Here is a 14,321-nt window from a genome sequence, read left to right on the forward strand (position 1 = left end):
CCACGCACCACAGGGAAAGGCAGGACACTCTCCAGCCCATCCCTGGCTGCAGGAGAAGCCAAGCCCTTTCCAACACAGCTCCAGCAAGCCCTGCCATGCAGCCCCCTACCAGCACTGAACCCCCAGGTCCCCCTTGCTGGTGGGACTGGGGCCTGGTGCGGTGGCAGGGACACAGTGGTTGCTCAAGGGCTTGTTTACTCAGGCAAGGTTTGCTGGAGCAGCTTCCCAGGGACCTTCCAGCTGCTCTCACTTCCCCAGCAGCGCGGCTGCTCAACAGAGCTGAGCTTTCTGCTCCTCCTCGGTGGAACTGCTACCTTGGGGCTTCCTCGGAGCCCAGATTAAGTAGCCCCCAAATATCCATCACATCTCCTGCTTGATCATTGCCTCCCAGGTAGTGCAGGGGCTCTTTGAGTGGGCTCCCTGTGCACACTGTGCTGATTGTGCTCACTGGGTTCACTGGGCTCCCTATGACTCCCTAGCTCACTCACCCTGGAGCACACGACACAAGCCCAGCACTTCCCCTGTTTTACTCCTGCACCACCCTGACTTTCCACCATGAGCCCAGGATTGGGGGCTGCCATCCCATGGGATAGGGGCCATCACCACCTCCTCCTGCAGCAAACCCAGGGATCCCAAAAGCACGGGTCAGCCCAGACACCCCATCTCATCCCTGACAGTTTCTCTTGTGGTCACCGCTATTCCAGGGCTCCCCCAGAGGAAAGGCAGCTGTTTTCCCAGTGATGCAGGAGGAGGAAGCTCGAGCTGCAGCCTCCCCTCCTACTCGGCCAAGTCAGTACCACCACTGGTGGCACCTGCTCTGAGAAAGGCTCTTCCATGAAAAATTGGTGGTTCTAATCTAAATCACAGGTTAGAAGGGAGTGGAAGGAATGCCTAGCAATGGATTTTCACCAAAGCAAAAGTACATCCCCATGAGCAGGAATTACAGGTGGGAAAAGGAGGAGACAATCACCCTTACATGTCACACAGGGACCCCAGTACATCACTCACCCCTGTGGTGGGTTCTTGTCCAGCCACCCTGCTCTGATGGTGGGTGAAAGCGGGGTGGTGGCACTGGTGCCATCCATGCTGTCACTGAGTGGGCCGAGGCTGCTGCCAGGGAAGCAGGCAGGTGCAGGCGGATGCAAGCTGGGGTCTCTGTCACTCCAGCTGCTGCCACCACTGGGGATGAGGAGCCAAGGGAGAGGGTTAAGAGCTGGCGGGTCCCGGGAGGGGCTGAGGCTCCCCCGCATGCTTCAGCCTCCCTGTGACCTTCCCTGAGGCACAGGCAATGCAGGCCAGCTGTATGCAAGCGGGGACACTGGGGACAGTCCCCTCAGTGGGGTCCCGGCATGTCCCCCAGCCCCAGGGACAGCCCAGGCCTGAGTCCCCGCTCTGGGAGGGGGGATAGGGGCACCCCCAAGACCGCAGCCCCAACCCAGTGATGTGCAGAGCTGCTCTCTGCTCACACACACTCACATGTGCTCCCATGCACAGGCCCTGTGTGTGCGCATGTGTGCACACTGTGGAGCTGTGCACACACAAGAAGCCCTGACCTGTGCACTCACCTGCCCTGCCATGCACAAGAGCTCTCTGCCTGTGCTCACACCCCCCCCCACAGAACCACTCCCTGGTACATGCACACATATCCCTTGCCTATACATGCACACAGCTGCACACACAGATGTCCCCTGCACACAGCATGGCAGCCAAGCTCATACTTGGCAGGGGGTGCATCGGGGTGGTCCTCGCCGAACTCATCTTCACTGAAGAGGCTGTTGAAACGCAGGGACCGTGGTCGCCCCATCCTAGGCTCAGCATCCTCCTGCAGAGACACACACAGGTGACACGTGGGGTCTCCTTGGTGCCCCCACTGCACCGTGAGGGTGCAGGGTAGATGGAAGGAGAGGGGACACGATGCTGTGTCACCAGCCCATCCCCAGCTCAACAGTGCCAGGGTGCCCAGGAAGAGGCATGCTGAGGCTCACAGAGAGAGGGAAGTACAGTCAAGGGAGGAGCTGAACACCAGGATGGTTATTTATAGCAGCTAAAAATGTCGGAGCTTTATGAGAAATCCGGCATCGCCTCCTTGGCCCTGGTGTTCCCTAGCAAAGGCAGATGGGGGATTCAGGTGCTCAGGGGGCTCTGCAGATGCTGGGACTCCCCAAATCCATCCATTCCCACCCCAGGGAGCAAGGGAGACAGATAGAAATTCGCAGTCCAGGGATTACATTCAAGATGCAGTGCTGGAGAGATCTACTAGCGCACACTCTGAGCACGAGTGTGGCGGGGTGCTGCACAGCTGTGGGTGCTCCCCAGAGGACACAGTGAGTGCTTCCTCAGGACACTGGGGTGAGACCTGGTGGGTGCTCCCCAGGGACCCTCGAGTTCCAGCACCACTGAAAGACCTGGTAGGTACTTCCCGAGAACACTGAAGGACCCAGTTCCAGCTCTGGGGTTTCAACCCCCATGGGAGACCCAGTGGGTGCTTCCTGGGAACCCCAGGGTTCCACTCCCCATGGGAGACCCAGGGGATACTCCCTAGGAACCTATGGGACACACAGTGGGTGCTCAGTGAGGCAGAACCCCCTTTCTAGCTACTGCCAACATGCTCCTCCAGCCCTAACCGGTATCTGTGTAGCATCCCAAGGCCGGTACCTGTCCTTAGGGCCAGTCACCCTGCTAGCTCCTGCCCACCTCCAGCCCCATGGTGGGACAAACCTTGGCCATCTCCCCCATCGGTCTGGCTAATTCCTCCTCCCACGCCGAGTCCTCGTAGTCTGAGTCATCTGACAAAAGAGAGGGAAATGCTGGGAATCAGCTGGGGTGGAGCAAGGGGTCCCAATTTCCCCTGCTACCCGGGAGCTTGTGGGGAGGGTGAGGATGCAGGCACGGCTGGCTTCCCCTTGCTTTGCCCTTGGCAAATAACCACCCCATCCCTGTGACAAAAAAGGTTTTATCAAGGAGTGTGGGGAAGAGCTGGGAAAGGGCAAAGTCCTGCTAGTGGCCCTTCCCAGCACTGTCACAACACTCGCCAGAACAGGACTTGGTGACACCAGCCCCAGCACTATGGTTTCATCCAGGCTCTCGTGTCTCTGCCTGGGAGCTCCTGCTGCTGGGGGTTCCCAGGGGCTTTTCCCACAGCTTGTTTTCCAGGGTGGACTCCCCTCCCTCCTCTTCAATTCCTTATCAGCTCCCAAGCTTGCGCACCATGGAAATGAGATCCCAGAGGATGATGGGAGCGAGTGATAGTTCCTCTCACCCAGCACCCACATCAGCAGGAATCCTGGTCAGGATTGTAAACCCATAGGGAACAAGTGCCCCCAGACAGCCTGGCCCTGGCAGACACCCACTCCCAAATCCCACTGAGAATCTGGAGCAGAATCCTCCCAAAACCCCAACCCAGATAATGGTGTTTGGGCCCTGGAAGAAGGTGAGGATGCTCCCAGGTTGCTGGGGGTTGAGGGGTGCAGGTAGATGCTCACCTTGGCACCACAGAAACCCCCTGCAGCCTCTGCATCCCAAACCCATCAGGGTGGGAGCAGCTTTCCTCCCTACAGCCCCCAACAGATAAGCTCCCTGTCCACGGCTTCTCCCAGCTTCTGAAACACACCCCAGCTCCCAGTTAAACCAGTGCTGCTTCCTGCAGGTTCGCTGGCCTTGAGAGGTACCCAGTACCCCACACAGCTCAGCCCTTCCTCCTCCTTCCAGCAGAGCTATTCCAGCTGAATTATAGTCCAACGAGGGCTGCACCCCAAGACCAAACCTTCACCCCTCCATGGGGGTCCCCAACTCAGCATTGCTCCTGGCAGTTGGCTGAGCCCCAGGGATACCCTGAGGAAGGGGCTGGGGGATGCAAAGGCACGGTCCTGGGACTTCAGAACCAGGGACATCTGCATTTCAGCCCCCTGACAGGTTCACTTTTCCTCTGTGAGTGTGTGTGGGCGCTTCCAGCACCCACAGAAACCTTTGCTCTGCCCTAGGAACATGCACCCAAACCCCCAGTCCACATCTTGCATCCCTGAAACACCCAACCCAGGTCTTACACCCCTTCCCTGAAGCCCCCAGCTCAGACCTCACACACCCTAAATCCCCCAGCCCAGATCTTGCACCCCTGGCACACCCAGCCCAGAAGGCAAGAAAGAGGATAGAGAAGAAAGGGACCCCAGCAAGGACAGAGGAACAAATGAACAGGAAGGAAGGCACAGCACCCATGGGATGGAAATCCCAAGGGAAGATTTGTGACAGGGGAAGACTGGAGGGGCCCCCCTTGTACTCACCAAACTCCGGCACAAAGGGAAGGGTGGCCTTGGAGGGGAGCGCCGGTGGCGTCAGGGCTGGCGTCTTCGTGCGAGGCAGGGGAAACGGGGGGGACAGGGTGACACTGGGTGCTCTTTCAGTGATGGGGAGCTCCTCTTTGGCAGGGATGCTGTGCGAGAGAGGAGCAAGCACTGCCTTATGCCAGCTCCTGCCCCACTTCCCACCCTGATACACCTGCAGGGGGTCACAGAGGACCCCCAAAAGGGACCAAACCTCAGCAGACCCAAACCCACAAACCAATTCCTAAGATTCCATGGCAAAGCCTTTCCTGTGCTTTATATGACTACTTTTCTAACCTGGAAATGTTTTCCTGGCATGCAACCTCACTCTCCTGTGTGTGCTCCACAGCTCAGGATCCTTATCTGGCTCTGGGACACCCCAAGCTGCCCACAGCCTTGAAGCCACATCCCAGAGCAGGTTGTTTTCTTTCCTCCAGTCTAAACAATGGCAGAGCCACTTCCTTAGCTGGTTTGCTGGTGGCCACAGGGTTCCCTGAGCAGGATGGGGGTCCTAGGGATGCTCTGTGCCATTCCTTATAGTAGGGTGGACACTGGAGATCCGGGGTGGCTGGTACGGTAGCAAGAACTCCTGGAAATGGAGCTTCTCCTGGGTCAGTGAGCCATGCCCCCAGCCCCAAAACCTTGACCAGTGTGGAGAGGGACCATGGGGACTGTCCTCCTCCCCACAGAGCCCCTGAGCAGCTGGGCTCAGACACTCCTACCTCCTGTTCCTTGCTTCCTGCCTTCCTGAGACTCAAAGGTAATGGTGTTTTCAAGGGCAGGAAATTAAGAAGTTTCTCCAGGGTATAAAAATACAAGGCACCTTTGCAGCATCCCTGAATCCAGGGAGAGGGAAGAGGTAGTGGGCAGAATTTCCATCCCAAGCCCCAGGCAGGTGAGTCCCAGGAGACCTGCATGCTGGCACCATCACCATCCTTGCTCCAGCTACCTCGTACCGCAGCCACAAGAAGGAACAGCTGGTTAGATTGGATATTGGGAAGAAGTTCTTCCCTCTGAGGGTGGTGAGACCCTAGCACAGGTTTCCTAGAGAAGCTGTGACTGCCCCATGCCTGGAAATGTTCAAGGCCAGGTGGGATGGGGCTTGGAGCAACCAGGTCTAGTGGGAGGTGTCTCTGCCCTTGGGAGGGGGGGTGGGACTAAATGAGCTTTAGGGTCCCATCCAATCCAAACCAAGCTAAGATTCCATGATTCCATGGCTAAGACTGCCATTAGTACCCCATGGTTTCTGGGGATGTGCCTCCTAGCACCATGGCTCATTGCACAAGAGCTTTCCCTTAGCTTGGGGTGAGCTGGAGAGGAAACTTCTCCCTGGCCAGAGCAGGAAGCAGGGGAAGACAGGAGTGCTGGCTCTCCCTGGGTCAGCCTGACCTCATTTCTCAGCAGCTATTTCCATGGGAACCAGCCACAACCATCCATACATTAGGGAATGCTGGCAGGGAAGGAGGGGAGCATGGGCAGGGGAGTGTGGGCAGGGGGGCCCAGCAGCATTGATCGCAACACCACCAGGCAGGAGCTGCTGGGGCACCCAGGTGTGCAGGGACCCGGAGACATGGAGGTGACAGTGCACAAGCCACAGAGCCTCCAGCAAGAGCCTGGCTGGGGTCTGCATCTGTGCAGCCACCCAGGGTGGTGTTTGCCCCCTGGGCTGCAGTTGGGGGGCTGCAGCACAAGCCCCATGGCCAGCAGTGAGATGACAAGCCTCAAGCCTGGACAATCCTCATCTCCTGGATGGGGACTTCTCAGGAGGGTTTCTGGCCCAGCCCCAGTCCTGTCCAGCCCCTAGTTCCACTATCCCAGGGACCAACAGGATGGGCACTCACAGAGCTCAGGCACAAATAACACCCCAGTTCCCGAAAACACCCTCCCCACTGGTCTGCCTGCTCTCCATGTCATCATCTGCTGCTGTAGCATCCCTGGGCTTCATGTCCCCCCATGGCTCCATGGGATAGTGTGGGTGCCCCATCACTTCCTGCACCCCCTGGCCCCCCATGCAGCCATGCCCGAAGGATGCCAGTCCTGCTCCAGGCAGGGTCTGGCTGGTGCCACCTCTGCCATTAGGGAAGTGCCAAACCAGTGCCTTATGTGCTGTCCCTTATCTGAGCAGCACCTTATCTGCTGTCCCTTATCTAGGCCTCCCTTCTAAAGGGGGCAGAAAGGGCTGTTCTCCCACAGGCACCACCCCAAAGCCAAACCTCTACCCAGGCCACCACCCCTGCCCAGCTCGCCCAGCTCTCCAAAAAGGAGTCTTCTGTCATCACTTTCTTGGACATCACTTTCTACAGCCCCCCCCCCCCCCACCAGCTGCTCAGGGGGTTGCTCTAATCCCTAGACCATCCCCTGGGCATGCAGAGGGGGTGCCCCTCTCACTGACAGCCTCCCCCCACGATCAGGGTGCAGACATGAGCATCCACTGCTCATGGGACCCTCTGTGGGGTGTCTAGGTCTGAGCCATCAGTGGCCAAAACTGGGGGGCTTACAGCCCTGCTGCTGGCATTGGGAGGGGGGCATCAAGTCCGGAAGTGGTGAGAGAGAGCTCCTGGTGTTGAACACGGTTGCTGCCATCAACCTGTGGGAGGTAGTATCTCAGACATCCCACACCCAGCAGGGCTGGGATGATCCTATCACCTCGTGGCACAGGGGTGCTTGGGGTGGCCCAGGGTTTGGGGTGATGGTGAGAACCCGGAGGTGAACATGGCCTGGAGGAAACCACAATATGGCTCTGCAAGCAGCTAGGAGGAAGCACCAGGGACCACGGCAGCACAGCCGGAAGCGAGGGGAGATGGGTGGGTGGCGTCACCCCAGAAATGCCCAGGTCACTTGCTCTGCTCCCGGGCTGTCTGCATACACAGGGGTGCTCTGGCTCTTCCTCAGCCCTCATGCTCGGAGGTCCCTCCCCTGTGGGCACTCCCACCTCCACAAGGGATTATGGTGGGGGCTCATCCCCACCCAGAGACAGGGCCAGACCAATGCAGCTGCCTCACAGCTGCTGGCAAAGAGCCCCAGCCCCAGCCTGGATGCAGCGAGCATCACCCTGATGTGGGCAAGTACCATCCAGACCTGGGCAAACATCACCCTAATGTGGGCATCACCACAGCATGGGCAAAGATCATCCAGATGTGAGCAACTATCAGCCTCAATATGGGCCAGCATCCCCCACTGTTGTTGGTCCTTGGGCAGCCCAGCAGTATACCCCCCACCCCCAGGCCTTTCGTGTTCACTGGCTGCAGGCACCCAGGTCAGGTCCCCCCATGGGGGCAGGAGATGGGTTTGGGGCTAACAGCAGCACCCTGGGGCTGTGGAGCTCCCTCCAACCCAGCGCAGGGCACTTTAGCCAGTCACCCATCACTCCAGGGAGCCCCAGTGTGGGTAGCTTCCCAAGCTCCCAGCACATGCTGCCCCACACGCAGAGCCAGGACCCAACATTGGCCACAGGGTGACTCATACCCTCATCCTCTGAATACCCTCATCCTCCTGAATGCACTCCTTGTCCGTGCCAGCTGTCCTGCATCACGGCACCTCCTCCATCCATGGGCATGGCCAGGCACTGGCACTGGCCAAAGAGTCATAGAATCATGGAATGGTTTGGTTGGGAAAGGACTTTAAAGCTTATCTCATGCCATGGGCAGAGATACCTACAACCCCAGGTTATTCTAAGCCCCATCCAACCCGGCTTTGAACATTTCCAGGGATGGGGCAGCCACAGCTTCTCTGGGCAGCTGTGCCAGGGCTCACCACCCTCAGAGGGAAGAATTTCTTAGGAGATGATAGCTCTTTATTTTTAAATAATTATTTTTAAATAATCCCCAAATGTTCTCAAAACAAGAACCCACCTGTAGCAAATATATTCCTGGTCATACAATTAAAGTAACTTTTGAGATGTGTTTTCGGGTTCAGCTGGTTAGTCCTGAACTCCCCAATATATCCATATAATACACATATAACATATATATGGATGCCAGATATACTCCTGTATATACTCACTACAACATCAGATCTATGTGAGAAATACATATATCCACGTATACACCCATCTATACACACTTACACCCATACATACTCCCTTGTCGCGGCCAAGCCCCAATGCATACATGTAATCTATATGTTACGAGTGCATGGCACACCAGGTGCCAGGGCCCTACGGCCACCCACCAGGGCTCTGCCATGGTGACCCCAGAGTACGCCAAGCCACTGGAGCACCCTTGAGTCCTGGGGGTGCTGTTCAGCCACCGCCACCTGGCGAGGCCCATCCCCTCCTGACTACCATGGTCCTGCATTCCGCTCCCAAGGGACCCTAATGCACCCCCAAATCCCTCGGGGCAGCTCCAGGGGGGAATCCCAGCCCCCGAGTTCCGGTGCACAGCCTTCGGGGCGCCTTGCCAGGGTGGGCAGCGCCTGTTCCGCGGCAGAGCGCCCGTCCCCGGGGCAGCAGGAACTGGGGGACCAACAATGCCTGTGCGCACACAGGTCAGGGCAGGAAACACCCGCTGGAGCCGGCAGAGCGAGACTCGCACCCGGTAGCGCCGGCAGCGCTAGATCCCATCCCATAAATCCCTCCGCCCCCCCCGCCGCCTGCCTGTGTGCGGCACGCCTGGCACTGTGCCACCCGTGCCCCCTACCTGGGCAGGTGACGGGAACCCCGGTGGGACCGATCGGCAGCACGGGGAGGGCTGGGGGAGGCCGGCGGGGAGCGGAGCTTCTCACCCCGGCACTTCCTGCGCTGCAGCAAAAACTTCCTGAGCTGGCCGGAGCAGCGGCATGGCCGGCACCAAATCCTCAGCACAGCCAGTACCAAATCCTCAGCACGGCCAGTACCAGAACTCTGGCACAGCTGGCACCAAACACCCAGCACGGACGGCACTAAACCCACGGCACAGCTGGCACCAAACCAGCACGGCAAGTACCAAACCCATGGCACGTCCAGCACCAAGCCAGCACAGCTTGCACCAAAGTGGCAGCCGTCGGCCTCATCATGCCCGGCGAGCCTCCTGGCCAGGGCAGGATGGAGAGTGACTCCAGGAGGATTTGGGTGACTATCTTGGTGCAGAAATGCAGTGGTAGGAACAGTTCCTGGGGTGCCAGGATGGACACTGTTGATCCGGAGTCCAAGGAGCCCTAGGGACAGGTGCTGCCCACCCCATGGCATGCCAGCACCCCACATCAGCTGCCTGAGCCCCCTGCCCAGCTCAGCATCCCAGGCCACTCCCTGATGCATCAGCACCAGGTAGGGGTCAGAGCACAGGCAGAGGGATCACCTCCACCCACCTTACCACAAAAAGCCCTCTGGGGCAGAGGGATGGGAAGCTGGAGGGGGAGCCCAGCCACCAGCCCTCCCATTCTCATCCTGACTACACACGAGGTCCCATCCAGCACCATCACTCAGGACAAACCCAACCCCACTCCCAGGACCCCCTTAGGGCGTCCCTTAGGGGACCACCTAGACACCCTAGCTCCAGGATCATATCCTTTAGAGTGCTGAGAAGTCTGTGGGTCCTGGGGAGGTTGCAGGGGGGACTCCCTGGAGGGGGCCACACAAGCTTGCTGACATTTCCCCACCTCACCCTGGGAGGGTGCTGGCACCCAGGAGCTCCTCTGCCCCCTCCAAACCGCACTCCCAGTCCTCACTCCACACCTGCCTGTGCTCCGCAGGATTTGGGAGTGCACTGGGGAAGTTGGGACATCAAAGGGGGGGCTGCAAGCACTGCTGTCCCCAAATTCCAGCCTGCTCCGATGTCATCTGGCCACAGCAGCTGACAGCAAGTTTGCCCCACGCTGTCTCTGCGCTGCTGTTCACTGTGTTGCACCGACTGGTGTGAAGAGTTCCTCAGGCTTCAGCACTGCCCACATTGCAGGTGTGGGCAAGGCAGGGCTCTACATTGTTGCAGGGACTGCGCCCCAGCCCATGCCAGGCTTGGGTGACCTGGGTGACTGGAGTCATCAGAGTGGGTACTCCAGCCACAGCCAAAATAAATATCTCAGTCACACCCTGGTGCTGGTAGCCCTGGGAAATGTGCTGTGGCCTGGGGCAGGGATACCCCCAGGGGTTGTGCTGGGGTTAGGGGGAGGATTAGTACCCTCATGGGATGTGCTGAGGCTGGGAGTACCCCCAGGAGATGTGCTAAGGTCTGGGGAGGGTATAGGTACCCCAGGCAACACGTGTCATGACCCTGAGGGTCCCACCCACATGACAGTAGCCCCCCCCACAGACCCTGCCACCTTTGGCCATCCCCAAGCCCATGCCCCTGCCACCCCCTTACCTCCTCTGGGACACAGCCCTGGGGGGGAGCACAGGGGGGCGGTCGGGCAGTGCGGGGCCCTTCAGGCTCTGGCACTTGGTTTCCAGTTGGTGTCGCTTGGCTGGCAGCGGTGGCAGTGGGGGTCTCACCTGGCTGTCGGCAGGGGGCTTATCCCCAAGGGCTGGTGGTGAGGGGTCCTCCAGGGCTGGGAGATGGCTGCAGGGCGGAGGGCAGGGCTCGGGGCTGCCCCCCGATAGTGATGGCGAGAATTTGAGGGGGGGGCGGCAGCCCACCCTGGGTGGGATGGGTGGGGGCAGCTGGGCGAAGCTTGCACTCCGCTCCGGCTCCAGCAGTGGGGTCCCACTGGGCACTGGCAGGCACCGGGGCTCCAGTTGCTCCGGCCCTGTTGCAGTGCTCAGGCGGAAGATGTGGCGTTTCATGGGGACAGGTTTACTGGCAGGGGGCTGCTGAGTCCTGGCGGGCAGTGGGGCCTCAGCGAAGGCTTTCTGCAACCCCAGGAGGATGCGGCGGCGGTGGCCGGGCAGCAGCACCCCAAGGCGGGTGAGCCCCTCATCTGTCAGAGCCCGGCAGTCCCACACTGACCACAGCTCGCTTTGCTGGAAGCTCTCCACGTACTGGTCGAGGTGGAGGGCAGACAGCCAGGCGGCAACCGGCAGAGACCCCTCCTCCTCCATGGCAGGGGGCTGGCCACAGAAACTTGCACCACTCAGTGCATCTCCTGTTGCCAGCGAGGCTCAGGATGACATCAGGACCTGGGAATGGAGACAACAGGATCAGGATCAGTCCCAAGACACACACCAGTTGAAGCCTGGGGTCCCAAAACCAACATTCCCAGTGAAGCCACTTGGTTTTCCTATGGCCTCCAACCACGCTGTGTCCCCAGGATCACCCAATCCTGAACTGGGGGGCTGCAGGAGTGTGGAAATGCTGGAGGGTCCCACTTTAGGCATTGAAACATAGAGGCCATCCCCTTAGAGGTGAAGGCACCATGGGGCCCCAGCATGGTCCCACGGGGTGACATTTGGGCTGGGGGACAGAGCAGTGGGGAAAGGGGGTCCCACATTGTGGATAATCAGGGAATATGCCTGAATATGCCCGATTCAAGGGCAGAGGAACTGTTGGCTGCACCTCAGGGCTGTCACCCTCCGGGATGCAGCTCTCCAGTTTACAGCAGCAAGCCAGGATGGAGTGACATGGACAGCTGGATCCAGAAGGCTGTCCCCTCTTCCAGGCTGTCCCCATCACAGCAGTGGCAGGGTGCTGCTGCTGGAGCCCCCAACCCAAATGGCACCAAACCCCTCCTCACAGACCATATGCCCACCACAGCATTGTTCCCAGCTCCAGAGCCCTTTCTGTCCTTGGCATTGCTCCAGCATGGCACCCTAGGGTGCTGGCAGAGCACCTGTGCAGCACCCTTGGTGCACACACCTAGCAGAGTGCCCTTGTGGCACCCAGAGCTTGGGACATGGGGGCTCGCTTGGTGTCCCAGCTCCTGCAGCAGAACACCAATCCCACACCATAGCTGTTGGCGGGGCAAATCCCTGTTATCCCAACAAGCAGCAGATGGAATATCCTGCCCTTCCCACCCACCAGCATCACAGCCTTGGCAGGCTCCGGGCAGGAGGCAGATCCCATCATGCCGGCACACACAGCACTGGTAGTGACCCCGGCACCATCTTATTTTGGGTTTGCTGGAGGTTTTTTTAGACCTGCTAAGAAGGAGCCAGAGGATTTCCTGGAGCCATAAATAGGCTGGTCTGATCTGCTGTCAGAGTCACACTTTCTGTGACTCAGGCAGGTCCCAGCCCTCAGCAGCACTTGCGGTTTCAGTGCACAGTGCATAGCTGAGCAAGGCTCATCCTCCACCCAGCACTAACTGGACACTGCCAAGCCTGAGGCACCATGGGGTCCCCACAGCCAGTGACCCCTACACCTCCAGACACCAGCATCCCAGTGGTGCTGCTGGGATCTGGCCATAATGCCACTTCCCTGGCACAGTTTGACTTTCCTTCAGGCTTCAAGGACCAAGCGTCCAAGGAAGGAGCAAGGGGACCCAGGGCTGGCTGAGCCCTGTGGCTCCTTGCTGGCAGCACCAGCGAAACCAGCAGTACCAAGGACCTCCCACTGGTCCCAGCAATCCCAACCAGCAGCACAAAAATCCCTGGATCAGAATAAAATTCCCTCTCCCACCTCCACACCTAGAAAGCCCTCATCTATTATTGAAAATGGATAAGTGATGGTGCTGGGTGACATTGCTGTCACCAGATCCCAGTGACACCGACACAGGCAGGCTCAACTCCAGCTGGGTGCTGCCTGCAGAGGCAAAACACCATGGAGGAGCAGAGAGAAACACGGTGACACCAGTATGGGGCTCCCACAAATGTTGCCCCTCCTGGCTAGAGCCAAGGAGTCACTGCCAGTGTCACCCATTGACACCAGTGCCAACATCCCCAGTGTTGTGCCTGGACATCGACGCAGTGGTGGGACAGACCTATCAGGAAGGGACAGCTGCACCAGCACTCACCACTGGCACTGTCCCAGCACTACCTGGGGTGGCTGAGGGCCCTCTTAGCTGCTCACCGGGGACAAGGATGGGGACAAAACTTCAGCAAGGGAAGCGCAGGGTCCCCAGTGTGCCAGGCTAGCAGCTCCCCGGTGCTGTCAGGCCCTTTGCCCTCACCAAGTAAATCATTCATCAGGCCCTCGCTAGGTTCCCTCCTTCAATCATTAATCATTTAACCTCAGTGCTTAACAAGATGAGGATATTCCAGAAGCAAAATCAACACAGGGAGATGCCTTAACCCAGCTGGCTGCTGGGGATCAGGGGGTAACCCTGGCTGTGGCCCCTGCCAAGCGCAAATCCTCCCAGTGCTGACCCACCACATTCCTCCCCGGGATTAGGCAACACCACAGGGGCTGTTTTGTAAGAGACTTAAAGGCTGGACAAGTGGTGTGAGGAGGGAATGGTGAGGGCTGCTAGCACCCTGGCACGGTGGCACTGCTGCTCTGGGGGGATAAGCCAGGATGCAAAAATACATGAGCACCAGACCCTTAAGCCCCATCCCAAACCCACACAGCCCTCACTCTCCAAGTGCTGGGGATGAAGGATCTGGGGGTCCCTGGTGCTGGTCCCCTTTGTCTGGACCAAGGGGCTCAGCAAGCCCCTCTACCCCCAAACTTGGGTGCTGGCTGCTTTTTGGGGGACTCCCACAGCCACCCCAGCCCACTTCAGATGCCCTCAACTCAACAGAGGGTTTAGGATGCACCTCTTCCCCCAGCAGAGCTGAGCATCCTGGCACAGGGAGGAGCCCCCTGTGCTGCAGGGGTGTGCCCACCCTTTGCCCACTACATCCCACCACTGCTCTCCGGGCCGTGGGTTTCCCAACCCTCAGGTGGGGCACTAGGGAGGGCTGGGCTTGTTCGATTAAGGAGCTGTGTATGCCATGGGGAGGCTATGGGTTCTGACTGGGAGTGACAGGCAAGCATGCTCCCTTCACTGGCTCTGGCTTCCCCCAGGTAAGCAACATTACCCCTAACGAAGTGCCGGGGATCGAGTAGTGTGACCAGGGCCATCAGTATGTCAGTGACAGAGCTGTACTCAGCACCCAAGCACCAGATAGTAAAGTGGTGGCCATCCCACAGCTCTCCCCTGCCTGTCCCTTCAATGGCACCCAGGATAGTGGCCAGGAGACAGGAAACTCCAGCATAGAAGCCCTGTCAGGTCTCTGGC

The 14,321-nt window shown here is 59.0% G+C and overlaps 1 protein-coding gene across 11 annotated transcripts in view; it reads right to left on the reverse strand.

Annotated features, from left to right (window-relative positions):
- ARAP1 (ArfGAP with RhoGAP domain, ankyrin repeat and PH domain 1) overlaps positions 1-14,321 on the reverse strand; it is a 38,461-nt gene that overhangs the window by 19,715 nt on the left and 4,425 nt on the right. For 9 of the 11 annotated variants that reach the window (XR_005602658.1, XR_005602656.1, XR_005602659.1 and 6 more), the window contains exons 2-6: positions 10,592-11,343; positions 4,278-4,426; positions 2,719-2,786; positions 1,719-1,822; positions 1,009-1,179 (exon numbers count right to left, since the gene is read on the reverse strand). Coding sequence is in view for 4 of the 11 variants with exons in the window: in XM_039557045.1 (XP_039412979.1) it covers positions 1,009-1,179; positions 1,719-1,822; positions 2,719-2,786; positions 4,278-4,426; positions 10,592-11,265 (1,166 nt within the window). In the remaining 7 variants the exon portion in view is untranslated. Of the gene's footprint in view, positions 1-1,008; positions 1,180-1,718; positions 1,823-2,718; positions 2,787-4,277; positions 4,427-5,139; positions 5,262-8,953; positions 10,486-10,591; positions 11,344-14,321 lie in introns of those variants that run through there. The other 2 variants (XR_002044727.2, XR_002044728.2) reach the window with 2 other exon arrangements.

Source organism: Corvus cornix, chromosome 1 (genome assembly GCF_000738735.6).
Source record: "Corvus cornix cornix isolate S_Up_H32 chromosome 1, ASM73873v5, whole genome shotgun sequence".
Lineage (NCBI taxonomy): Eukaryota > Metazoa > Chordata > Aves > Passeriformes > Corvidae > Corvus > Corvus cornix.